This window comes from Pithys albifrons, chromosome 6 (assembly GCF_047495875.1).
Source record: "Pithys albifrons albifrons isolate INPA30051 chromosome 6, PitAlb_v1, whole genome shotgun sequence".
Taxonomy (NCBI): domain Eukaryota; kingdom Metazoa; phylum Chordata; class Aves; order Passeriformes; family Thamnophilidae; genus Pithys; species Pithys albifrons.
Window position 1 is genome coordinate 24,458,439 of NC_092463.1, and position 27,779 is coordinate 24,486,217.

The window sequence follows — 27,779 nt, forward strand, 5'->3', positions numbered from 1 at the left end:
AAAACCCCCCAATACTGTACCACATAGCTGACTGGAGGGAAAAAATGGCCAGTGATAAGAAAGGTACAAAGGAGTAGCTGTTCTCCTTAGTTACCTCCACCCCCCTAGCCACTCCAAAAATTTGCCCCCAGCACCTGAGTCACTCCTCAGCATAGTGGATCATTAATTATATTAAATTAACTCTGAGTGAGGCTAACTAGCCTTTCTCTGATTCTTTCTGTCTGCAGTAGGCATCTCGGCAACATCCCAAAGTGCCTTGAAGATACTTGCCACACTTCCATCTCTTAACAAAGATAAAATTAAAGCAACTAGAAAGTTAGAGTGTCTGGGCTTTGGGGCTACATCCATTCCAAAAGGTGTTCCCAGTGAATAGAGCCACACCATGGAGAAGTGTAGTGGGATCAAATACACCACCCAGGAGTGAGAAGGGAAGCCAATGCAATATGGAAAGCAGGGATGATCCTCGCCTTTTCTCCCAGATTTTGATTCCCTCCTCCAAATCTCTCTGCTTTTGGGACACCACGTTCATAATAACTGAGAAACATCACAATATGGTTTTTTATACCTGATGAGGATTCATCAACCATTGCAGTACCTGCATTAGTACCATCCCTGCTGGGGACTTCGCCCGTGATACTCTTTCTGGCTTTATCCTAACATCATCAGAGCTAACACAAGAGCAAACAAAATTAAACAGCTCAAACCAGTCCTTATTTACATGCTTAGGGTGGAACAAATAAGCAAAGGCACGTGGTTATAGAAGCATCACCTTGCTTGGAGCAGGATGGTGAGGAAGCAAACTGTCACAGGGTCCTGAAGTCCTGTGATGGAAAATCACCCACTCCTGCCGGGATGACTGGTTTTCCTGCACCAGCCTTCCACACATTCACTGTGTGACTCTCCACAGGCCTGGCTGGGGCGGAGGAACAGGATTCCTCCCCCAGACCACATGAGTAAGCGATAGACTCTTTTAACCGCAGGTGCATCTGTGATCGACCAACCAGGCCACTGTCACAGGGCAGACATCGGGAGATTAAACCTCCGTGGGACGGAAACCTGCCCCGGGCGGCCACGGGGCTTGCCCGGGGTCGGGGTCTCCTTCCCCCTTGCTGCGTGTGTGGGAGAGGGGCGGAGCGGTGTGAGAGCGAAGCGTCCACCCGAAGGCAGCCGGACCTTCAAAGCGATTTCTGAGCTCAGACCCTACCTCATAACCGAGAGCAAACCAGAAAAGTCCAGATCAGGGACAAACCCTAAACGCCCTCGGCCCTGGCCCCGTGTTTGCTCTTTTGCTTGCCTAACTCCCCTACAGCGGCACCTTGATCCCTCTCCGGGTTCTGCTGAGGATAAACAACCTCACAGCTGATCCTGGGACACGCACCCGCTGACGGGCCGCGCTGCGCTGTTTGTGACTCCCCAGTGTTTACTGCTGTGCTTCGCTCCGCGAGCATGGCTGTGAACACCCGTAGGGACGAAGGGCGGCTTTGTGCCTTTGCGCGACTCTCACTCTCCAAGCGGCTGCAGTAGGTTTACCGACCCACCGGCCGAGCTCGGCCGCCGCGGCGACTCCGCCGACCCAGTTCCACACATGGCCCAGTCCCGCACGGCCCCAGGTCCGCACGCCCCTAGTCCTGCCCGGTGCGCGCCGGCCCGAAGGGGGCGCGGCCGCTCCTCGCTCGCCGGGGCAGCACTTCCGCCTCCACGGGCGCCATGGCGGCGGGGCGGGGCTGGGTCTCCATGGCGGCGCCGGGGGTGCTGCGGCGGTGGTGGATGCTGGCGCTGGGCGGCCGGACGAGGTACCGCTCCCTTGGCTACTCGGCCTTTTGGGCCCTCCCCCGGGCGCGCCGAGCGTCCCCTCTGCGCTGCAGGGGGTGGCGGCTGCAGGGGCCGCGCGGCGTGGCGGGAGCCCCGCTGAGGCTCCCCCTCTCCTCCCTTCTCTCCGAGGCAGCTGTGGCCTCGCTCCGCCGTGCCGAGGCCGAGTGCTGCCGAGGCCCTCGCCCAGTGCTGCCCGGGATTTCCGCCCGTTGCGGTGGGAGTCGACCTTCTCGCAGCCCGGCCCGACGGACAGCGACCCCCCTGAAGGACAGGTCTTCCTCAGTGAGAGCTGCGTGAAGGTAGGGACCCCCGGCGGGGCTCGGGTGCCTCCGGGAGGGATTTCCGAAGTGCCTGGCCTGCCGTGGCCACACAGGGCAGCCGCTTGAGTGTTCACCACTTGTTGAGCAGGTCTCTTCCTTTTACTTATTGGCAGAGGCTTCTGGAGATTGCAGAAGGCTCAGAGTTTCTCAGGCTGCAGGTGGAAGGAGGTGGCTGCTCTGGCTTCCAGTACAAGTTTTCCTTGGACACAGTTATCAATCCTGATGACAGGCAAGGACAAAGGGGTGTAGTGGTGGTCAGCTGTTACTGTTCTTTGCAAAAATGGCCGTGGAGGCATTCTTAACATGGTAGTGCATTGAAGGGAAGAAACCTGTGAGATAAGGAGAATGCACAGACTATACTTCTCTGTAAGGTTTTTGGCACAATTAATGGTTAAATATGCTGCTTTTTTCTAGGGTGTTTGAACAAGGTGGTGCCCGTGTGGTTGTGGATGTGGACAGCCTGGCCTTCGTGAAAGGTTCCATGGTGGACTTCAGCCAGGAGCTGATCCGAAGTTCCTTCCAGGTGGTGAGCAACCCCCAGGCAGAGAAGGGTTGCTCTTGTGGGACTTCCTTCTCTGTCAGAGTCTGACTGGGTTTCCCGTGGATGGACAGACACTTCCTGGCAGTCTTCGGAGGGTTGGTTTGTTCTCTTCCCAGCTGCTCCCTCTATCTCCCATCCCTGTGACACAGCTGTTACACATTACTGCAGCTGTGTGTGTGTTTGCACTGAGCCTGTCTCCAAGACTTGTTGGCCGTCCCTTCAGAAACATGAAGCAACCATGAGCACGCACACAGAAGCATCTTCAGCACCTTGTGAACCACCAGTCAGGTGGTGCTGACTCGCCTGCCCTGTCCTGAATGCGGAACCACTTAACTGTTTGTCTCTGCAAGAGATAGCTATATATATGTGTATATATCTGTGTGTGTGTGTGTTTATTGAAAATTCTTACTAAAACATCTCTGAGACTGATTGCTGTTGCTTGTGCATTTACAGGTGGGTAGAATCTGAGTTCTTTCAGGCTACCGTTGCTTATTCTTTGTCTTTTAGCTGAATGGGACTTGGAGTTTTTCTCATGTGTACCTCCCAGGGTTGCTGGCTCTCCAATCCCCAGGTCATGGTGGGTTTTTCCAAATACTTTGCTGTTTTCTTGCTGAGCAGCCTTCTCTTGGTCCCAAGAACCTATAGTGGGGTTTTTTTGCTTGTTCAGCATAAGTGAAACAAAAAAATTGAGGTAGGAAGAATTAATAGCTTCTTTGTTAAAAAAACCAAAACCCAAACAACAAACAAACAAAAACCTTGTACATATACAAAAGTAAAACACACAGTTCTATTTACGCCAGTGCTATTTTAGACTGTTCCTAAACCTGACTTAGAATTTTAGAGGTCATACAGACTCTCAGGTTTCATAGTGTATTTGCTGCATTCTCTTGCCAGCAGAAAAGGAAGTTAAGACACAAAGTAGGATCTGGAGTACTGCTTCAGGGTCCTCAAGTCCTGACTGAAAGTTGTCTGGGTGTCTTTTCCACAACTTGCTTTACCATTCAGTCCCAGTCTAACACAAATCTGTTTTGATGAAAGGCTGGAAGAGCTCCTTTCCTTCCTAAAACTCTCATGTAATAGGAAATCTAGAAGTTTCCAGAATAACATGCTTTTGATTAGTAATTTTCTGTAGTTTTTTATCTGCCACCAGATGTCTTCTAAATCAAAGTGATTCACCTGCCTCTGGATGAAAGGAGAGATGGGGAAGCTATTTTTGTTCCCTCTTGTGCTTTGTGTGATCATTGTCTAAGACTTGAGTCTTTCACGTGAGTGTGGGAGCACTGCATGACTTTGGTCTCAAGGGAACCGCTTATGTCAGACCATGAACTTTTTAAATATCCATGCCACAGTGTTTTTGTTGTTAAACGTTTCAAATGCCTTTTTAAACTAAGCAGTAGTGCCTAGGTACAGCATTATTTTGCCCGTTTATTTCTAGTGCTCAGAGTTGATAGCCAACTAGTTTCAGTTTGATCTGTAGATGTTACAGGAGCTCCTATGAGATCTGCTCTGATGTTATTGCATGGGGATGCATGTGGACAGGATGTGAACCAGCAGCTTTTTCAGTTTAGCCCTTTCAATTCCTGCATTTGACAGCTGTCTGGTTATGTTGCTATCAGAGAGAGCTGAACCTAGCACTGCCACATTTGGTGAAAGGGAGTAAAAGGATGTGGTTAAAAGACTTGTCTAAACCCTTGCAGGGTGTTTTGACCCTGCCCTTATGCTCCCAGGTCTTGAAGGTGATGTTAGCCAAAACTGCCTTTGCAAAGTATAAGACCTTAAAGCTTGTGTAGGTAGAATTTATTAGATGAACTCAATTTCTTTCTGCTGGGATAAATGAAAGATGGCCAAAGGAATTGCTTTCTGATTCAGGAAGATCCATTCTTGATCCATTTCACATAGACCTAGGTCAAGTCTCTTGGGACCTTTTATGGAAAATAATGTGCAGCAGTAGTGCTGGGAAGGTAGCAAAGCAGCAGCTAACAAGGCCTTCTTTCATCTAGACTAAAGCCAGTCTTCAGCCCCTGTAAGAATGCAGGCTTCATCTTGGAGCGCCGTGTTTGTTCACCGTAGCTGGGTTCCACCTGCCTTCACTTGCTCTCCACTGATGTGGCAAATGGAGCAAATGCTGTCCATGTGGAGTGCCACCACTTTCAGAGGACCTGACTCTCCCTTACTAGGACTTTGCAGAGGATGAGGCTTTGGTCCCCCACCAGTGTCACAGCGTTTTTGTAAATCTTGCACATGTGGCTCACGTTGCCCGCGGCTCTGGCAGTACTGCTGCAGCTGCACTAGGTGGACCCCTTACTCCTTGGAAGTTGTTGCACTGGACACACACAAGCATTTCTACTTCTTTCTGGGGTGAAGTTCGATCTACTCTGTGCAGAACCTAAGCAGGAACAAAAGTTTCTTTGCAGCTGCCTGTTCTGGAGGCAGCCTGAAGCTGAATTTGTCTGGTATTGCAGCCGTGTTGTCTCTAGATCAGAGAAACTGCTAGGAGCTGGAGAAATTCCAGCTATACATTAAGTTGCTCTTGGGCTCCTAGTCCTCCTTTCTAAGATTAGCTTGTAATCTATTGGTCAAAGCTACTAGTTTTCCCGTTCCTAGTAGGGAATGGGTGCAAAGGGTTGTCTGTTACCTCCAGAGTTGTCCTGGCTCTTTGGAAGTCTGTCTGTACATCAGAAACTGAAAACTTCTGTCAATGCTAGGAAGTCAGCAAAGGTCGTCTTGTTGGCAGAGAGGAGTGAAGGTGATCTTGGTGAATTTTGGCGTGTAGACAGAAAAGGCTAGGTCTTGGTTCCTGCAAAAAAACCCTGAAATGTAACCTGGCAAAGCTTTTACACTGAATGGCTGTAGGTGACAAAGATGGCACAACATTGTAGGCTGTGGAGCAAGCAGTGCCAATAGAAAGACACACAGGATTAGACAGGGAATTTGGTTCTGCCTGGGCCATGAGGGGCTGCCAAGGCACGCCTGTGAGGGAATAGGTGGGAGCCCTTGTACTGAACCACTGAGAAAAAGCTGGAGGAGCTGGAGGTGCTGCCTTCGCTTCATGGCAAATGAGAAACTGCAGTGGAAAATCTTTCTCTGCTCCCACATAAAGAAGGAGAATTCTCTCAGTTCACCCACCTGACAAGGAATGAATGATCAAGAAAGATATTTATGGAAACGTACGTTAAGATGAAACTTCAAGGGAAAAGGGCACAATCATCAGTGTCACTGACAGGGAGGTAGAAGAAGATGGAATAGAAATCCTTCCTCTAGTGAGAGCTTGTGGGAGCTCTGCAGAAACTTGTTAGTAGATGACCAGCAAATCCTCAGCTCTGTTTTTCAGATTAGTTACCAACCATCACCCATTAACTGTGCATCCCTCTTCAAGGCTTCAAGCCAGACAGTGGTAGGGAAATGGCAGATTTTTGTCATCCCCCTTTTTCTGTGGTTTAAGTATACATGTAAGAGCACTGTCCGTGCACTGGGGGCTCCTGTGTGGCATAATTCACTACAGAGAGCATTTTGAGGTGAGTGGCTACGATAAGATCAACGATCAGCCTAGAGTGGGTGTTAGGGAAATAACTGTCCTTCTCATCCACAAATTTTTATCTGCAAAATTTCACTAAGCTCAGACCTTTTCCTTACAAAATTGTCCATCTGTACAGAGCTGTTGGGTGAGTCAGGAAGACAACTAGGGTTGAGGAGCCAGTACCCCCTGGATGACACCCACTGGGGCTTCTGCTTCTCCAATGCAGTAGGATAATTTCCTGCTACTTTAAGGGCTTGCCTGAATCCAGCACCTGGGGTGGGAGTCACTGAACAGTGGAGGAGGCAGTAACAGGAAGGCAGAAGTACATGAAAGAAGACTTCTCTTGTCTGTCCCAATCTGTGAAGGCGCACACTTTGCATCAAGACTGTTTTCAGCCTTAAAAATGTTTTAAACATCTGGTGGCAGCTGGAAGTACAAAAACCAGAGTGGTATAAACCATTGTTCACACTGTAAGCTGGGAGTGGTCAGTGGAGTTTATTGAATTACAGAATAGAGTATCCTGATTTGGAAGGGACCCACAAGGATCACTGAGTCCAGCTCCTGGCTGGATGCAGGACAACTCCAAAAATTCTACCATGTACCTGAGAGCATTGTCCAAACACTTCTTTAGCCCTGCCAGGCTAAAAATAAGTGCCTGCCCCTCCACTTCCTCTCACAAGAAAGTTGTAGATTGCAATGAGATCTCCCCTCAGTCTCCTCTTCCCCAGGCTGAACAGACCAAGTGACCTCAGCAGCAACTCATACGTCTTCACCTCTAGGCCCTTCTCTGTTTTTGTAGCCTCCTTTGGACAGCTTTATATCCTTTTTATAATACAGCACCCAAAGCTGCTCACAGGACTCAGGGTGAGGCCACACCACTGCAGAGCAGAGGGGAACAATCACCTCCCTTTACTGACTGGTGATGATGAATGGCCTGATGCCCCCTAGGACACAGTTCACCCTCCTGGCTGCCAGGGCACACTGCTGACTCATACTCAACTTGCTGTCAATCAGGACCTCCAGATCCCTTTCCACAGGGCTGCTCTTGAAAGTTCAGAGAAAAATTCAAAGCAAGTGTGCCGTATTTCCTGATGAGCTACTACAACACATTCTTGAGGACCAAATCAAATATTGTCCCCACTAGCAAACACCACCATCAGGTTCATTAACAGAGAACATGATAGAATGTGTACCATTTAGATGCTTCATTTTCTTTGCCTCTTTTCATGCACACCAGCTAAAGCTCTCACCAAATGTTTACCATGCTTCTTGGAACGGGCCATAGCTGCCAGAGAAACTGACAGCAGAGAAAGGGATAACCCCGTGTAATGGTTGAATGGTTGGTTTGATACAACTATCAGCTAGCCTGGGTAAAGAACTGCAGTTCAAAGACACAACATTGGCAAGAATAAAGTGCACACACCTGTATTATATCAAAGTCTTCCATTTGAGAAGCTCTTTATTGCCTTTTTGGGTTTTTTTGAGAGTATGAGTCCTTGAACCAAATGCCATTAGGGGCTAGATACAGGATTAATGGTGCAGTTTGGATCCTGTTGTGTTCTGAGGAATATGTTTGCTCTGCATGGTTTCCAGGATTATGCTGTAACTGGCTTTGATCTGTGCAGGTACCTGCCCAGGAAACAGCTCAGTAGGTCATGAACTTGGCATTGGTTTACTATCTAGCTGTGGACAGAAACACTGTGATGAGTCACCTGAAGCTGTTTATGACAGCGAGAGGGCCATTATTCCAAGGCTGTGATTCTTCAACCTATGGGAAGAAGTTTGTGTGCAAATGCTTCCTGCCTCTGGCCTTCCCAGCACTCGTATGGCTCTCAATATTTCCTGCTTGAGCAATAGAGTTTATGGTCCTAGTCTTTGTGGTTGATTAGAACCCAAGTTTGTGCCCCTGTTTTAATCAGTGCTCATTTACCTTTGGCATCCTTCAGAGGAACAGAATGGTATGTCTTTCAGTTGCCATGGAAACAGTGAGACTAAATGCACATTTCCATGGCAACCTGCCATTATCTTCTGCTCTATCTGTGGGTCTCCTTTTCTGACCATGGGGGTGGGGTGGTGAAAATGAAACTTCATCTCTTAAAAAAATACAATTAAAAAAAAAAAAAAGAAGAAAAGAGAGATGCTACCCCCACCATCATCACCACTCCGTTTCTCCTCTGGCTCAGGCTTGGGGCCAAAAAGGCCCTGTAACTACTGCCACCATCCCATGCACTGAGGCTCCAAGGTATTATCTTCAGCTCCTTCTCTCCTTCACCTTTCTAAAAATAGACATTTAGAACAAGTAGATTACAATGTTCCAGCACTTCTCTGAACTATTTCCTGAACTAATGCTCCCAGAAAAGGGCCTTGTAGTTAATTGAACTTTCCGGTGGGTTTCAAAGGTCAAAGTGTCCCAGCTCCTTTTGGTCCAAAGGTCCAAGGGTTAATTACGGGGTCTAAGATTCCAAGAAGGCGAAGCCTTTGTCTGCTGGGACTGGAGGCAGCAGGGCACATCATGTTAACCTCAGGAGTGGGGGACCTTCTTGCAAGGAGGGCAGCATGGACTGTTCAGGATACAGTGTCCATCAGAGAGTTAGGGATCAAAGGCAATGCTTATCTGTTTTGTGTGCAACTCACGGGATACAGGCATACAGAGAAATTAGGAGTATGATGAATCTAGCAGTCCAATGGCCAGAAGTGCTTTTGGCCACTGCTAAAATTTCTGCCTCCCCCAGCCACTGAATCAGAACAAGGACAGAATCTGCTGTACTTTGAACAATTGCACACAGCTGTTCCTTAAGCCTGTGTTCATTATTCTTGTTCTAGCTGGCTTGACCTTTAGCTAATTCCTCTTATTCATGGTCTAATCTTGGTTACTGAGGAAAAAAGCTTGTGTCTTGCACAGTTCTATCCTGATTCAATAGTTATCCAGGCAGAGGATGCAGTAAGCTCTCCTTCCTCATCTACCTCACTAGCCTTTCCTAGATGCTGAAGCAGAGGATGATAAAACTCTCTCAGAAGTTGGTGTGGAGGCAGATGTGGTCTTCAGAATAGGTCAGCCACGTAAGGCAGGTGCTGTTCAAACACAACTCTTTTACCTGTGGTCTGCCAAAGCACTGACCACACATGACAAAGAGTTGTCACAGTCAGCCTGGGTTGGTATTGTTTCATCAAGGGGAGAACAAAGGCCAGTGAGTCCTGTGCATTCCTGACCTTGCAGGATTTCACCCTGGAAGTTACTGCCTGGACACATTGCTAGGGTTTGGTTGAGAGCTATTGCTTGAAAGACACTGAGAATGTTCTCTCAGATGTGAGGACGGCTGAGCTGGGATGCTGAGCACTGGGAGAAATTCTGTGTGGTTTGCATGGGCAGAAGGTTGCTGGAGGATATGCTGCTGTTGCTGGACCAGGCTGGCTTGGCCCTGTGGGTTGCCATGGCAGAAGGTACAGAGGAAGGTTTGCTGTGTGTACTTTTTGTGCAAAGCCGTGGCTGACCTCTGACTGCTATAGGGAGCTGACCTGCTGCACAGCAGCCTGAGAGCAGGGACAGCCTCGGCTGTTCCTGATGAGAACTGCTGTGGGCTGGTAGGTTTGTACTGTAGGCTAGACCCCACAGGGGGTTTGCCTGCTGGCTCAGTTATAGCCCTGCTGCCGTAGCTCAGAGCCACAGAGCCAGGGTGGCTTTAGGCTCTTTCCCTCATTCCATAGCAGCTGAGCAGGCATTGACTGAAGGAGCAGCAGGGCCCTCTGCTCAGCTTCTCCTTGGCACACAGGGTCAATTCTCCCTGCCAGCACCCTGCGCTGTGTCCAGGTGAGGGTGGCCATGCTCTGGTCAGTGTGTCCAGCAGGCTGTGTGGCAGGCTTCCCTTCTCCTCGCTGCCTGCCCACGCATGTCTGCCACAAACTTCAGACCTGGAAGGTTTGTATTAAATATAGAAACTTTACAGAGAAGAGCTAATAGCATTTGGAAAAGAAAATTCAGTACCTGCCTTTGGTGACAAAGGCAGAAGTAATGGGGTGATGCTATTGTTAGCAGAACTTTATCTACCAATGCTTGCAAAAGCTTAGTGGGGAGCAGGGAAGCAGGAGGACTGTGTGGCAGATCCTTTGGCCTCTTAATAAAATGCTTCCTCCTGCTGTCACTGTCCTATGTTCCCAGATAACAGGCACAGGCCAGAAATAGGACTGCCATGGTGAAAGAATTTACTTAATCCTCTTCAAGCTAAGTAAAAATGTGTCAGTAAAGAGGCAATTCACAGGGCAGAGCTGAATTAACACAGAAGAAAATTGTGTCTGCAAATCAAATAGAGCTCAAAGCATTGTGAGAGAGCAAAGGCAAAACAGGCTAGGATGGGAGAAGCGAGAATAGCCCTGAGAGATGCTTAAGGGTGGAAGACAAGAGGAGGCATTTGCTGAGTCTCCCCCAGCTCCTGCTGTGGAAGCACAGGTTTGTGGATGGATGCAGCTGTCAGAAGGTGGCAGGGCGGATGAAGCCGGCGGAAGGTGTGAGGGCATTTACAACTGTCCAGGTATTTTAAGAGACAAAAGAATCTGGTTAAGACCTAGGAACCTCTGGGAAGACAAGAACTGGTGAGGGGTTGGTGTGTAGTTCATGTAGACAAATATGAACAAGTTAGAGAAAAAAGTAGCAGCTAGACCAAGGGAATGAAAGGCCTGAGCAGAGTATACACCCATGCTTGCTGGGCACCTATGTGGCTGTGCCAGATCCATGAAGCCATCCACCTGCTCTACTTTGCACTGGCTGAACTCTGAATGGCAACAGCCTGTGCAGAAGGACCCTTAGCAAACTGAAAATGCCCAAGTTTCAGGGGTGAAAACCAGACCTGCCAAAGGACTGGAACATTACCTGCTTCTCGACAATTGGGCCCCACTGGCCTGGAGAACAGGCAGCAGATCTTAAAAGCAAGGGTGCACAGAGAGCCTTGGTCAATGTGTTATATGCTTAGGAGCACAGACTAATTCTCCAAATGAGTAAAGTAAAATGTTGTAAGCAGTTGAGGAAGGGACTTCTGCTGCTTGAGGGTGCCAGCTTCTACAGTATGCTGGGCCTTGCAGTTGATGTCCTTTTGATCTGTGCTGGATGTGATCATTTTACAGGGCAGATGAGACCACTAGAAGTGTCAGGTTGGGAGGGCTTCCTAAAGACTGGGGCTTGGGGACAGGGAGGAAGGTCCTAGCTCCCCTGGCGCTGGTCCAAACACCAAGTAGTTTAGCAGGACAGCTTTTTGAGAGAATTGTTTAGCTCAAGACAAAATGAGGGCACACCTTGCACAGCATGTGGTATGCTGGGCACAGAGAGGTCTCACCTACTGCCTGAGTGCCTCATCTAATGCCCAGATGTGAAAGGCTTACTACACATGACCCTGCAAGCGTCTTCTGGCCCAGGGGGATCCGATCACACTCTCCCAGGGAAGCTGATTTGTGTCACCTCTGTTGGAGTCTGTGCTCCTTTTGTCCGCTCTCCTCTTGCTCATGTTTTTCAAATGCATTTGATTTATACATACTCATTCCCTTCCTCGCAGGAATGAGTTTTGGTGCATGTCAGTTGCGTGAGAGAAAAATTTATAGAGCAAGCTGCAGAGGAAAGCAGCTGGGATCTTTCTTAGGAGAGCCGCAGTCGTTAATTATAGGAATCTAACTAAACCTCAGTTCAGGCAAGAAGCATTTTCTAGAACTCTCTCCTTACTTTTGTACCTTCCTGCGCAGGTTGTCACATCAAACTCAAGATTCGTGACACCCACCTTTTAAAATAACAATGGGATGCTGAGTGCCAGGGAGCAGCTCTCTTTCTGACTCCCTCATCTCCCACACTGGTGTGAGGGGCACTGCACTGCTCCCCAGCAAGGGCTGCAGACAGCATTTGTCTGTCCCCTGGGCTTGCTCCCAATTCCTTCCTGCCTCAGGCAGCATAGTGAGTCAGCTGCTGGTTTACTAAAGCCTCTCAGGTCTGATCTAAACACCAGCCTTCTCTCCCCAGCTCAGTTCTGTGCAGCCTGGCCTGTTCTTTGGGACAGCAGGTTCCCCAGGGGTATATTTTATTAGCAAAGTTACTGCAGAGCTGGGTATTTAGGTCCCAAACGTGTGCATAACAGGCATAGCCAGTAGCACTGGAAAGGATTTTCTTGGTATGAATATACTGAGAAGAGAAGAAGGAGACATAACCTGGAGAACCTTAAAAGCCTAATACTTCCTACGCAGGTGCCTCTCTAATATGTTTCTGGCTCATGATTCCAGTACAGACCATGCTATTCGAGGACTGCCTACACAGATAACTTGTCTTAACTTTGCCAGCTAGCTCACAACCTTTGCTCATGTCACCTCATCATCTGCAGTGCTGAGATAAGAGCACTTGTTGCTGCAGCAGGAGTTTGTCTGCATTAACAGCTAAGAGATACTAAGAGAAAAGAAGGCTAGGAACATACCTAGGGTATATAAAGCTGGTTTGGTGTCTTTGCCAAAGAAAGTTGTTACGTGTTTTCCTCAAAGTTTCACTGTGCTGCCAGGAGATGTGTGTGCCTAGTCAAGGGAGGTTACTGTCATCAGAAGCTGATCTTGGTGTCCCAGATGGATGTTCATGGCCTTTTGCTGGGGCTTGGGCAGGGAGAGAAAGGAAGTGGGGCACTGACTTGCTAATTAGGAGGCATTCTCTGTCTGCTGCCTTTCTGCTGCTCAGAGGGGGAGGCAGAACCTGTGCCTGATGAAAGCCTCTCGACTCTGCTGGGACCCCTTTTAAAAGCTGCTAAATATTAAAAAATAATAAAGAAAAAAAATCTGTGAGAACTTTGATAGTCCTCACAAGAAACAGAAGAGCCTTTGAGCTGCATATAGAAAAAAAACCTCTGTATATCATTGGGGGAAGAAAGGCTGGTGGAGCCAAAATCTGGCAACAGTCCCCAGCTGGAAAGGGAGGTGCTTTTCTTCTGCAAGCTCCTGTCATGACTGATGCAGAGAGAGAGGAAAAGCACAGGATCCTCTGTATGCAATAACCAGCACCTCAAACCCACAAGGATGTCAGTAGAACGAGAGGGCCAAGCCAGCACTCATCTTGTGCCTTCATGCAGGGGTTTGGACCTGGGCTTACCTCAGCAGAGGGCCAGTCTCACCACATCATGCCTCCTGCGGGATCCCTTCCCGCTGTGGGAGCCTCCCAGCCAGCCAGCCAGCCTCCTGCTTTGCATCCCCTTGGGTTTCCATAGCAATCGGTGTAGGAAAGCCAGTGGAGGGAAATGAAGGTTTCTTCCCATCCTGAGCCAGCTAGGTATTAGGAGAACATGAGCATCCTGATGTTTCTGGTGCTCCTGATGGAGGGAGCAACACCCAGGCTGCCTCAGTTCACCTCCGGTGAGGCCAGGGCACAAGAATGTAATGAAAATGCACAGCTCACTGGGCACTGCAGGTTTTAGGAGACTCTGCATTCCAGAGCCATCTCCACACTCCCCCTGCCAAGCTAGAGGGCTACTGATACTGAACAGATGCCACCCCTGATTTTTGTCTTTTCTCCCACAGCCTCCATGTCTTTCCCTCCTCAGTCTGCTCCATTTCCCCCCCTCTTGCTACATTGTCAGTCGGTGAAGTCAGAAATTAATCTTTAGCTTTAATGGAAAACATTTTGTGGTGGAGAGCGGGGAGGAGGGGGAGAGTGGAGATGCACAAGCAGCCTTGAGAGCAGCATTTTTGTTCCCAGAATGGGGTAACAAGGCACTGGAGTAAAACCTCAGGGAACTAGAATAGGGTTTAGATGATGAAGGGGAATACATGTATTCAAGACAGTGCTACAGCAGGAAAAGATCGACCATCCCAGATAAGCTCCCTGAACTCTTGGCTCCATGGGTAGAGTAGATTTCAGCATCTGCTAACCATCCTCACCCCTCTTCACACAGGCAGGAGGAAGGGGGGCCCATTCAAACCAGATGGAAAACTTGGGGGGAACTTTCAGAAAATAAATTAAAATGTCAATTTGAGCCCCAAATATTTTGCATTATTTGTCTTTTAAAAAATAAATTTGAAGATAAGTTAGTTTTGAAATGTAACTGTCATGTTGAAAGAATGCCAAGCTACTTCATTTGTAAGATGTCTAAACATAATGTTTTGACATTTTCAGGAAAAAATTATCCCATACATTTTCAGACAAAACTTGCTAACAAATATGACTGAAAAGTTTGGTATCCTAAAAACCGCATTTTGAGGCAAGCTTCGTATGTGCCAAACATGTTTCATATGTTTCTGGCATCCTAAGCATAGCAGTGCTGGGCAGACCCTGGAGAGCTGCCCCAGGATGCTTGGCACAGTTTGGGCAGGTCCCATTTGTGCCTAGGGAAGCTCCATGTTGTTGGTTTCTCCCTGACCCAACTCCTGCCAGCACCTCTCTGCCTGCAGTGGGAAGCATGGCACAGGTACCCACAGGTTGATGTGCCTGTGCTCAAGCCACAGCTCGCCTGCAGGGGTGAAAACTGGGGCCCTGATTATATTTAGCATATGATAGTGGGGAAAAGAGCTATCAATAAGCTAGAACCATCCTTCAATTGTTCATGCAACATGGGGAAGAGAAACACAGGGGTTTCTGGCATAATCATGTTCATAATCAAAGAGATTCTTGGAAAACCTGAATGCAAGATTTATTGACAGGGGAGAGAGAGGAGCAGGTACAGACACCAAATGCTATATCCCTGCCTGGCTTGTTGAGAGGTTTACATGCTTTTCAGCAGCGAGATTAGATGTTGAGAGGAGATTACCATTTGTAAGACAGTGCATCTCACCGTACACTGAGACTTCTGGTCTCACACAGCACCTCTGTGCCGGGCACCAGCTGCAGTACAGATTTGACCGTCTACACACCTCTTTACCAGTTCCCACCCCAGGCCCACGTATGCAAGAGCAGCTAAGGACATTTGTCTAGGAGGGGCTTTCACAATTGTCCATGCCAGGGAGTGCTTGTTTTGAGCTTAATGAAAATCATATAATAATAAGCTTGAGTTAGGAGGGAGACCAAAGCTGGTGCCAGGCAAAACCCTCTATATCATTTCATGGCTTACATAGCTTAAAGCTTGTCTATCTCAATAACCTGTTCTGGCATACTGGGAGACCTGAGAGTGCCTGACCTATTTCCATGAATCCAGCGTTTTTCTGTCTTCACTGCTTCTTCTTCTGCAGCCTGAAGGAGCAAAGGAGCAGCTTGGCAGAAGAAGTGTGAGGAAAATGCATCTGCAAAGGTAAGAGAGAAAAAAGCAAGCAGCAGTTGTGACTCAATCTGTCTGAAAATCCCCAGCGAAACCAGAGGACTGCTGAAAGCATGTCCGCTGAAGCAGATCACTCCCAAGAATGCCCTGTCTCACTGCGACAGGCTTGACACCAGCACTCCAAAGCCATTGCCCTGAGGACCTCTCGGCCCTGACAGCTGCCAGAGACTTTTTTCCTTCAGTCAAAGCAGGCTTCAGAGTTAATATCCTTCCCCTCTGTGGGTCTGAAACATTCCCCAGGGTCTGGTTCCTTGAAACTAAGCCATAGCCATACATAGCAGCAACAGATAGCAATAAGGTTTCATCTTGGGGCACAGGTCTTCTCTCTGTAGTTATTTTGGGTTTAATAGAAAATAGCTCAAGAAATAAAGCTGACTTTTGCCTGCAGCATGGGCCAAGGCTTCTTGCAGCATCCAAGGGCCAAGGATCAGTGCAAGGTGCCACTGTGGCAGCTGTGTAGCCTTGAGCAGAGGGATGGAGCTGCACTCATTGCCTGCCTGGCTCCCAACACCACTGCTTGCAAAGCTTTGCAGAAGAAAACAGCTTGTTCTGACATTTAGAATAGATTAAAAATCATTACAGGTTCTTCTGGAACATTTTAGAAGGTGAAGTTATTGATTTAAAATCTCAACATCAGTTTTGTCAGAGAGGTGAAACCTCCCCAGCTTCCTCCTGTGAACACCAGAGCCTGGTCCTGGCTGACAGCAGGAGAACATTTATCATCACACCACTCTCTAGCCGTGGTTCATCTCTGCTCTGTGTCTGTGAAAGTTCTGTGAGGAGGCACTCAACTCCTCCAAAACCTCTCAGTATGTGGAGGATGCTCAGTCCCTTCCATTTTGTGGATCAGCTAGAGTTTGCTGGTGTTTTTAGATCTAAAAACAGAGCCATATGTACCTGCTGCTCTTCACTGCTGACAGCTGGGAGCACTGCAAATGCTGATGGATTCCAAGGACACATCACGTTAGTGAAACTACTGTTGTTTCCTTCAAAAGTTTTGCCTGTAAAGCAGAATGCAGCACTGCCAATGCCTCCCAGTCACACAGTCCCAGCTTACACTCCAACAGAATAGAAATGCCTTTTATTTTGAAAATATTTTTAAAAACCCATAAAATATATTAAAAAATAATTTTATTTGCAACTCACAGAAACTTGCCTGTAGACAATGGGCCCCAAGGAGGAGCGTCAAGTGCCATAAGCTTAGGAATGAAGTTGTGAGGACTGACAACACTGTTTGCATGCCAAGTGTTTGTGCCATCAGGGAACCAGTGGCCCAGTCCTCAGTGCTCCACATGTCTCCTCCTCCCCGGTCCCTGTGTTCAAGAAGCAACTTCACATTTGCTGTCAATTTATATCTCCTCCTGACTTTACTGCCTCAAACCCAGATGCCGCTTCCCTCAGCACAGTGTAGCATCCTGCTCTGGCTCATCATGTTGATAGCAATTAATAACTTTACTGTTTTCATTCTAAGTACAGGCAAAGGTCCTCCTCTTCATGCCTCATCTTCATACCTGCACACTCACCTACTCCAGCTCTGGTGGCAGAGTTTGAGAGCTGCCCAAATTTTCCCCACTTCAGCTTTGCCCTGTTGGATGCCAGGACTCCTGGGACCAATTTGTTCTTTGCCAGCCTGCCTCTCTGGCAGATGAGGGACATACAGCCTACCTTGGTGAGTACATGGACTCACTGGGTACCTTGGACCACTGCTCAAGCACATGTGTCCCTGCTGTGGTGTGGGTTTGTGTCATAGAATCATAGAATCAGTTGGGTTGGAAGAGACCTCTGAGATCATCAAGTCCGACCCTTAATCCAACCCCACTTTGATTGCTAGATCATGGCACATCCAGTCTAGCCTTAAAAACCTCCAGGGTCAGAGAATTCACCACCTCCCTGGGCAGGCCATTCCAATGCCTGACCACTCTCTCTGTAAAGAACTTCTTCCTGATATCCCACCTAATGTCCTGGCCCATCTGCAGAGCTCACTTGCTGTGACACAGCCCGTTTCACATGGTCTGTGTCATCAAAACAGCCAGAAAGCAGGGGAACCAGTGGAGACCTTGGTTCCGGGGTAATTAGGCAATACCATTTTGTTGAGCTGAGATGATGTGCCAAGGACATCACAGCAGTGCTACACTCAGCACAGGGTGACACCAATCTCTTGCCAGCTTAAACAGAGTGATGTGCTATGATGGCTTCAGCTTGACTCTGATTTTCTTAACCAGTCTGGGTGTTTTGCCCTTGTGAGCAGAGGTGGTGAGGTGCCAGGTATGACTGGCACAGGCAGGGAGGGCTCAGGAATCCTCTGCCCTCCAGGTGCTGTGCAGGAAGATAAGTATCTCACACTGTCCCAAGCCCTCGTGCTGTCTCCCCTGCCTGATGCCCACCAGCTGTGCTTGGGCACTCATCAGGCTCTCTCTGGACATGACATCTTCCTGGCTGAGCTGCTGAGCATCCCTGTACCCGCTGGGAGCAGTCAGGTCCCTCCTGGGATGTCATTAATACAGCAAACCATAGCAGTGCTCAGCCCCTGAAACTTCTTCCTCTGCCAGCAGAAGTGAAATGAAATTGCTTCTGCTGCTGGCTCTGGAATGAGCTCATACCTCTTGGCCCTTAATCAGGGCAGATAGGAAATTTCTTATCTGCTAAGCAAAACAGCATTGCACTTCAATCCATCTAATTATTTTTCCAAATAAGTGTGAGTGATGGGACTAGTGCGGCCTGCTGTGGGAACTTGTACAGTCAGGAGTGTGCTGGCAGTGAAGGGGCTCTGCCCTGGCAGGCACCTCAATCCAGCATCCCGCACAGGCTCAGCCAAAAACATGCCAAAGCACATATTTGCCAGGCTGGCACAACCCAAGAAGGACCTGGGGTAGTGTGCTGTGACTGTGAGGCTGGCAGGCAGGTACTTGGAAGCTCATTGCCCACCAAGGTGATGTCCAGGAATTCCCCTTACATGGCACAGTGTGGTGTTCCTCTCTTTGACCTGGAGCACTGCAGGCTGTGGGCACTCTTGGCACTTGTACAGCAGAGATCTTAGAATCATCAAGGACTGGAAGAGACCTTCAAGATCATAGAGTTCAACCATCAACTCGGTACTAAGACTGTAACCCCTAAACCACTTAACCACGTCACCCAGTGCCAGATCCAGATGACTCTTGAATGACTCCAAATGATTAATTTTCTCCCTCAAATACTGGTCTGTAATCAAAACCAGCAGAGCTGTCCCTGAAGCCCTGTCCAGAGGAGACCCACCCACCTCCTAGGGGATGCCTGTGCTCAGCCCCAGAGCCTGAGGATCTCCACTAGCAAGTACTCAGCTGAGACCATCAAGGCTAACCCAACAGAGAGAGCAAAAGCCAATGGCAGTAAAGCAGCTTTTCCATACTGGGTCAGAACTGAACCCTGTCTAACCGCATCCAATGCCTGGTCACCCAGCTCCAGCATTTCTCCATTCTCAGGAAAGCAGCTATCCACCTCTCCTCTTCCTTGCCCCTTGGAAGTCAGCAGTGGTGTGGTTAGGTGTGAAAGAGCATCAGAAAATCTGACCTGAATGCATATGGCTTTGATGTATGGGCATCTGTAGACTCCAGACAGGGATGGGAGCACAGAGGCAAGGGAGGTGGCGGAGGAAAAATGGGACCAAACAGAAAGTGGGAGAAGGGACACAGGAGTCCTGCAGAAAGGATGAAAGGGATATGAGCAAGAGAAAGAGATCTTGAAGGAGAAGAAATGGCAAGGTAGAAAAAGAGAGATAAAAATGAGACAAATGGAATCATCCCAAAAGAGTCCTTCCTGCATCATCCTGCTTGTCCTAGTCATGCTGAGAGGCTGCCCTGGCACTGATTTATCAGATGCTGCAAAGACTGCAGCCCTCTGCCATTGGCCCTGTACCTGTCCCTGCCCCCCAAGCCATCAGCTAGGTGTGAGTAAGGCCTCCTTTCTTTGAGACTCCACTGTAGGCTGAGCAAGCTCCCCAGGAGGGATACCCAGAACTTGGGCTCTGCAGCAGTGGGACTAAAGACAGGACTGGGGACAGCACTATGAGCCACTGAGGACTTGGGTGCTCCTTGGGTGCTCCCTAGGTATTTAGAACAGTCCAAATCATGTCTTGGTTCCCTTCATCTTGCCCCTCATTGCTCACTACTGTCACATTTCCCTGGCACCTCCCTGTTCACCCAAATCCCCTACATTGCTCGCCCCCGCTCCCCAGCCAGTGCTCCCCCATCCCAGAGGCTTTGCCAAAGCCTCTCCTAGACCCTTATGGTATCAGTGTTCCAGTCCTCTCTTTAGTCCCCTGGATCCTTCCCAGCACCTTGCAAGACCCAAATAGTTCAAACAGCAATCAAAGCCCTTCTGATGGGGAGGGGGGAGCAGGCACCAGCCTCAGCTTTTGTTTGTAAACTGTATTTCCAAGCGGGTGATGATGGAGGCTGCAGGAGGCTGGAAACCAGGAATGTCCCCTGCAACACCATCTCCTACTCAAGCAGCTTTGCAGACCTTCACACCACAGCAGAAGAAGGATGTTCAAACAGAGTGAGGGAAATAGCACCTGCTAGCTCTGTTGCCTTTCCAAAGCCATCGAACTCTGTGCTGCCTTCACCAGGTCCAAGCAGTTGAAAAGCTGAGCAGCTGAAACATTGAGGATGTAGAAGTCAAGCCTTGGCTTCATGAGAGATTCCTAAATTTTTCCCCAACTTTTTATAATGACAACAAAAAGTGCAAAATAATTCAATGCAATTCAGCAGTTAACATGCATATAATCCCCAGTTAACTGGGCAACTGTTTTGCAAGCTTCTGCATTAGCAGGGGAAGAAAGAGAAGCACATTCATTTAAGGCAGAAAAAGTTGATCTCTATCTAATTCATGAAAATAGCAATTGACCAATTTTTTCTTTAATCTTCTGAATTGGTGACTTTGAGTGAAACAAGAAGTCTTTCTAGCTGAGGTTATATGAAAGATTTTGGGATTAAACCCCACCATCTTTGAAATAAGCTGCTGTCCCACACCAGCAGCTCCAGTATAATACTTGGCAGTGACTTTGAGCTGGCCCCATGAAGGAAACCTCCATTTAACATCTGTTGCTCTCAGGGACCGGGAGAACAAGCACCAGCAGACTCCCCTGGAAAGTCAGCCTTGTTCCTGAAAAATGCAAAGCTGAGTGATGCAGACTTTCACCATGGTGATACTGGTTCCCACCATTTTCTAAAAGGTTTTCTCTATTTACGTGTTAGCTGCAAGGTGGATTTGCTCTGGAATCCTCTGACTGAACAGCAGGGAAATGAATACAATAAAAATGTAGCTATGTAGAGCAGTTCTCTGCTGACCTCTCAGCCTTCCTCTCATGGTAGGCTTTGAGTCTGAACAGGATTAATTTGGTTTCCCTTCCCAGTAAAGAGGCCAGTTCCTGCTCACACCCTGCCCACCAACGGCAGAGCTGAGCTTACCCTGTGTCCTGCCTAATGCTGCAGAAACTGCCTGGATGATAAAAACAGGCTGCAGAAAATCTTATTTTGGGGAATATGTGGCTCCTGATTTTCTGTGATGAAACTTCAGCCACGGATGCTCATTCAGAGCTGGGGTCATGCATCATGCCCCATTTTTTAATACCTCTGGGCATTTCACCAAAGCACTTCAAGGGACTGAAGGATTTTCTGGGAGGAGGGTATAAGTGCTAAAACCTGTCTTCATGGCTCTCTCAGTCACAACTGGACTTCAGCACTTTTTTCCTTTCTTTCCTTCGTTCCCCCCCCCCCCTCATAACTTTGTGACACATTATTAGATCAAAAACACCCATGTACCAAAGAATTCAATACCTTGAAACCTTAGGCTAGTTTCCCTTGTGAAAGAGCACTTTACATGCTAAGGGAAATATCCTGTGCACTGTCTTCATTTCAGACAGAAACCCCATATACATTTTGAAAAGTAACCAAACAGCTATGAACTGGCTTGGCCCATGGAAAACAGACACGAAGTGATGGAAACAGCCCATTCCCCTGAGACAACAGCCCTAAAAAGCGCTAACACATGCATGCTTCCTAAACGTCTCTTTTACACACGCAGCAGTTGCTGGTAAAGGTCCTCCTGACATGACATTTCAAGCAATTTCATTTTAAACCAACCCGGCTGAAGAGCACTCAAGGGAGGCATCACTCTGGGCTTTGCTCTAAATAATGCATGTGGGTTGCTTTGTGAAATAACAGCAGGTGACCTCCTGTTTGCCAGCCTGGCAGTGCCACGTGTGTGACAGCCCCTCAATGCTGGCAGGGGCATCCTCATATGCATGCTGAGAACTGTGGTCCTAAATTTAAAAAAAGAGATTTAACAAGGAAGATTTTTTTAAATTAAAAACAAACAAACAAAAAATAAACCCCAAAACCTAAAAAAGTGGCTGGTAGTCATTTCCAGGTAATGCCCAGAATAGGAAGCTCATGAGACTGATGCTCTCTGCCAAGTCCTCTCCTACTGTACTTAAAGGTTGTTCATGTCTAACACACATTTTTCCAAAATGTAGGATGCAGGACATCCTATTGGATTGGGATGGTGGATATGCACACCACAATGACTATCTTTACCCCTCACCAAACAAAAAAGATCTTTGGCAGGGCTACCAGGACTTCCTCCTGTCAGCAGCAGGGCACAGGCAGTGGTACTGCCAGGCTGGGACCTGCATCCTGTCCTGGCAGAGGATGATCCCCCCCAGATCCATGGAAGCCTGTGTTCATGGGCAGGAACTGCACTGCTCCTGCTGTTTGCAGACAAAGAGGGTTGGGGGAAATGCTAACTACAGGCTTGTCACTTTGACAGCAATGTTTTCCTGATGGCCTGTCAGCTGCAGGTAATGGCAACATCCTCACGCTTAGGAACACAAATCCCAGCATAATAAATCCCACGCTTTTGTCTAAGGTTGAGTGGTGAAGAGAGATGAAATTGGGTCATTGCTGCTGCAGATCTATCTTTAGAGTTGGAGGCAGACTTAGCTGAAAGATGATGGCTTGTGAAGGCCCTAATCCCTGGCTTTGATGGGCCTCACAAACATATTGTGGCATTGATGAGTTGCTGGGCTAGGGCAGTGAGGTCTGTGAATTCCAGGTGGCAAAAAGCAGAGGAAACAACAAACATCCTCTAACGGGAGCATAGAGGAGGGACTGCTTCTTCGGTTGCCATGACAGATGATCAGGAAGCAGAGTTTGGTGTGAATTGTGCATTGGAAAGCAGATCCAGGTAATGCACACCCCAAGGAAAGGATGGCTTCTGCATGGGGGGAGAGGCAGAAACAGGAAAGCAGGTGAAGGAATGCCCATATATAGTCTTTTTTTTTCTTTTCACAAGGATTTCTGATATACAAAAGAAAACTTTAGAAGTTTTCCACTGTTTCATTATTCCCTATGATGATCAGGTAAACCTAGCATGGCTCTGCATCACCTGGTAAAGCCAGCACCAACCTGCTTTTTTGAGTTGGCCCTCCTGAGAAGACACTGAATCTCTCATACCATTATTGGAAATGGACAGAAATGCTGGGTCTACATGTCTGTCCATGAGTGGGTATCCACACACTTGGACCACTGCCATGAAGATGACCCCCCATGAAGATGACCCACCACACACATGTCACACATTGTCCTCATAGAGAGCTGTGCGTGCTTTCCAGGAAGGAAAGAAGACAGAGGACTAGTCTATGTGCTCCTCAAAGCCAACACAATAGCAAACACTGGCTTTGTGGATCTCACATGTAGTGTCCAGGTGCCCAGTGGTGCTGTAGAAGGAGTAGTGGGGAGTCAGTGAAATGAATATCATGTGGTGGCCTTATGGACCAGTTTAAAAAGTTTTCTTTCTATGTACTGAAGGCACTTGCTCTGAAGTGTGTCTGACTCAGCCAACATAGCTGATGGGTGACAGCAGACCCCAGTTTGCAGCACTCATCTTGGAAACTGTTATGAAGATGAATGGTACATGTCACATCAAATCAGCACCTTAGCAGCGAGCAGTGGCTTAGCAGGAAGATTTGTTCAAACAATGAGGAGATCCCTGTGTTCTTCAGAAGAAAGAGCATCTGCTCATGAACACTTGACTAATTTCTCATTATCTTATCGAAACCGCTCATACCACTGGAAAAGCATCTTCAGCATGGCTAATGTTCAGCCAACAGTTGGTTACCTACTTTGATTTACTGAGATAACCTAGAATTACACAAGCAATGTAAGAACAGATGCAGTTATTTCAAGAGAGACAAATAAAAAGCATTTGAAGAGTAGAGTAAAACTCCCTCCTTTAAAGCAAGGAAAACAGAATGAACAGGAACAGAGCTGGTGGCTCTGTGGGACCTGACCTGTAGCCATGGCCAAGGTGAGATGATGAGCTGGGATTGTCCAGGGACTTCTTGGATCAACTTTCAATAAATGTACCTGCTCCATGGTGTCTGGGTAATGTGAAAATGGGAGTTTCTGTGTGAGGCTATGAGGGCTAAGCCTACCTCTCATGGCCTTTGCAATGCCATGGTCACATCTATTGCTGTGTTTATCTGCTCTGTCAGCTTCCCTGCTAAAGAGCTGCTCCCCTCGGCCTTCTCTAGCATGCAGTGTGCCGTGGCCGAGGCCTAACCTCAGCACAGGCTCACAGCAGGTCAGTCCTTCGCTGCCTCAGCAGCAAGCTGGAGGCAAAAGAGAGTCAAAGTTTAGGATGAATTTCATATTGCAGACTCCAGATCCGCAGTGAAAAGTTTGTAACTGCTTCCACTAGGAAAGTCAAACTTAACTATGGTTGGTCCCTGGGCCCAGGCCCCTTGAGTGATATTTCCCTTCAAAGTGTAAAGAGGAAGCACTCTGCTTGTGTCCCTCACTCATTACAGAGCCCAGTGATTTGTTTCAGTTTCTCCATCTGTGTCACAGAGATAAAGCAATTTGCCTATCGCTGCAGAGCACTTGGTGATGGCTGGGTGGAAAGCACTCCGAGAGCCAGCCCTCACCTTGCTCTAGCTGTAATATCACGGCTCCCCAAAGGAGCTTAGCTGGGGGAGCTGTCCCTTTCTGCCATCCTTCATCACTTTTGCATCTGCTGGCACAACATGGATGCTCCCCAGGCAGGCTAAATCTCTGTGAGCTGGAAAAATGAAATATGCCTGGGGTGAGAGTGGAGGAGGGAAGGGACAGGTAGGGAACCAATGCCTGTTATTTCCATATCTCTAGTCTTTCATCATCATTACAGTTGTAAATGACAGTATACAATTTACCAAGAGATAGAAGTAAGGAGAAAGCAGAGGGGAGAGGCCGGAAGAAGAAAGCCAAAAGAGGTAGAAAGTAAGAAGTAAAAGAATTATGGGCACAGTTAAAGGAAAGCAGCACAAGGAGGAACAGTGCCAGACTTTGGAAGCAACAGAGGGACAAGGGAAGGATAGAGAGAAACAGAATCTGGCAGGGCAACAGGGGAGACAGGAGAACAATTCTCAGTGAATTAGCTGGAAAAGGCAGAAACTGGCTGCTTCCCTGGTGTTCAGGAGTACAGATGGATTATTGATCAAGGGAACCTAACATATTTCATCCAGCAATATTTCATGGCTGGGAAAGGCAGCTGATGTTTGGGAGGAGAGGGAGCGGAGGCTGTTGGCAGCCTGCCTTCTGGCTTCAGGCTGCAGTGGCACTCCTAGGGTTAAATTTGGATTTCAGAATACAGATAGAGAACTGGGAATTAGGAGTCCTCCAGCCTGATGGGACAGCTTTTAGAAATAAAAGTAAAGGAATTAACAGATGCAGAGAAACACAAGGGACAGAAAAAAATTGTTTGCCTAACATGTAGCACACCAGTGCTTCTCATAGGGGTTAAGCAACCACATAAAGATGCAGCCTGTGAATAATGCACTGATACTTATTTGATGAAGAAATAATTTTTATTTATATGAGCCTCATGAAAACACATATAAAAACACAGCATACACAAACAGAGAATCTAAGATGACTGTACTGAAATGAAAGTGACCAAAGGATAGACCCAAAGTACTTTCATTCACATCTGAGGGCCAGAAAATACTATGATATTTGGGGTTTAGCTCCCTGATTGAGGTGATTCATGAGCTTTTTGGCCAAATGTCTCTAATCCTGTGACTTGAACCCAGCCCTTGGCCTGGAGAAGCACCCATCTCTCCTGCTGTGGTGTTGTCCCTACAGAGTTCACCTGGCCAGCCTCTTCCGTTTCATTTCTCCCTCTTCCAGCCTCCAAGACATTTTTGCCTGTCAGCAACGCATGGGGTTTTATCCCAGAGCTAAAGTCAGGGCTGTGAGCACTGGCTCTCCCTGCTGGCTGCCTGCCTGGTTGCTGTCAGAAGGGGATGCCTCTCCAGGCAGGTAACTGCAGACTCTTGGGCAACTTCTTGGGGTGTTCTCCACATGGCTTGGTGAGTGTGGGTTTTGAAGCCTGGAGCACCATCAGATGCCAGCAGGAAGTCACAAGCAGCCTGTGGGGCTTTGCACAAGTGTGCAAAGAAGTACAGGCTGTGATGGGGATGAAGGATCTCATTGCTTGAAACACAGAACCAGAGCTGGGTTTCTGCAAGAATATGGTGGCCTCTGAATGACTTGGGGTATCTTCGGCGTCCTCCTGCTGTGCAGGCAGAGGCCAAAGAGCCACAAAGAAGGAGTTGCACATGGCTGCTTAGTATGCTGTATGAAATCAGACAGCATGCTGGAGGAGAATAGGCAGCAGCCTCTAAAGGGGTGGCTTCCATGTTTGCCTGTTGCCCTTATACTCCTTTCACACAGGCATTGAAGTCCCTTGGCAGTCTGTAAGCTGGATCCAGTCTCTGGGATGCTTCCAGCCTGGAGGGGTCTTCAGAAGCTGAGCATCAGCACAGCTCCCCAGGCAGATGTTTTGACATCCCAGTGTCAAGGGTGCAGCTGAGGTCCTTGGGAGGGACACCTGTGACAGTCTCCACATCTGGTAAGGAGCTGGGGTATTTCAGTCACATGTGTAGAGTGTCCTTTGCATCCCCAACCCTCTAAAAGTGCATCCCCCACCTCAACAGAACTGTTGGCTTCTCCCCCTGTGTAGAACAGGCAGCACCTGCTCCCCACTGATGGCTGCGCTCTTCCAAGGCTTTTTTGGGAGAGGCTTCTGTGGATGGCAGATGAACATGAAACAGGCCAGAATGGCAAAGATGATCCCTGAAGGATCAAAGGGACCAGACTGTCCTGTGACCACAGCATGGCTGTGGGTTGAGCTGCTGGGGATGGCAGCTGAGGGAAGAATCCAAAGCTGAGAGAGCGCCTGTGTCTGGGTGGACGAGGTTGAAGGAAGGAGAGAGGGTGAAGCAAGGGCATTAGCTGGGCACTTTGTAGCAGCTGTAGCTCCATGCTGCCTCCTTCACCTGGCCTCCTCTGCCTCAGCACTGGAACCCTTGGAAAAGGCAAGGAGCTACAGGAGCAAAACCATGAGGAGCTAGATATGTCCCCACCAGCTCCATAGATAGGTCATGTTCCCAGTGGGCTCCAGTACCAAGGTGTCCCATTCTCAGACCTGGCCAATTTAACGTCAGGTTAAGGTGACATTCCTCAGCCACACAAATAAAGCACTTTTCCTGACTGGCCCCTTGTGCTTGCTTTTTATACAACTCTTAATGAATGTCAGTGTTTGCCCCTTGTAGAGCTAGGATTAGACAGAATTTTAATGAATATTAAGAGTAATACCTTTAATTGAAAGACAGCCTCCATCTGAGGTGAAATCTTGGCTCTGCAGGAGTCAGTGAGAAGCTTGCCAATAACTCGCTTGAGCCAGAATTGCACCCATTAGAGTTGAGGACAATTTCAGAGCTCTAGCTATTTCACAGGTTTAAAGAGAAAATGCCACAATTTGTTGTAATAACCCAGCTTCCTTTAATGAGAAAATTAAAGGAAGTTACTTCAGAACAGGAAGGAAAAACAAGATGACAAGGAGAATGCTAAAGTTACCATATCACATCCTTCCTCTGATGCTCCTCACCCTGCAACCTAAGCTTGGAGCCTGAGTGAATATCCTCATGCAGCCTTCATCCCTTGCCCTGCACACCCAGTCCATGTCCAGGTTGTGCCATTCTGTAGTGCCTGGCTTTTCTAGGGTCTGGCTTGCTCCACTGCATGTATAATCCTAGCTCTAATTAGGTGCTGGTCACAGTCATGTTTTGACAGCCTCTGCTCTGCAGCACACAACCATGCTCCTTTATCTCTGCCTCCTTCTGCCCATGCCCAATGCCACCTGTTTCTTTCACCATGATGTGGCATCAACAGCTTTCTCTCTGTTGGCTTATTATTGAATAAGGTTTAAGCTTCTCATCCTCACCTGCCTAACTTTATCCTTCCTCTCTTTTCCATTTA

General features: G+C 48.1%; 1 protein-coding gene across 1 annotated transcript; it reads left to right on the forward strand.

Annotated features, from left to right (window-relative positions):
- Positions 1–1,668: 1,668 nt before the first annotated feature.
- On the forward strand, positions 1,669–7,992 carry ISCA2 (iron-sulfur cluster assembly 2). The gene is made up of 4 exons (XM_071557850.1): positions 1,669–1,793; positions 1,946–2,111; positions 2,246–2,361; positions 2,547–7,992. Exons 1-4 carry the CDS (start codon positions 1,708–1,710, stop codon positions 2,719–2,721), a joined length of 543 nt encoding a protein of 180 aa, XP_071413951.1. The 5' UTR covers positions 1,669–1,707; the 3' UTR covers positions 2,722–7,992.
- Positions 7,993–27,779: the final 19,787 nt, after the last annotated feature.

Coding starts and splice junctions, on each gene's coding strand:
- ISCA2 (XM_071557850.1), top strand. CDS start 1,708: ATGGCGGCGGGGCGGGGCTGGGTCTCCATGGCGGCGCCGGGGGTGCTG. Junction 2,112..2,245: donor TCAGTGAGAGCTGCGTGAAG/GTAGGGACCCCC, acceptor ACTTATTGGCAG/AGGCTTCTGGAGATTGCAGA. Junction 2,362..2,546: donor GTTATCAATCCTGATGACAG/GCAAGGACAAAG, acceptor GCTTTTTTCTAG/GGTGTTTGAACAAGGTGGTG.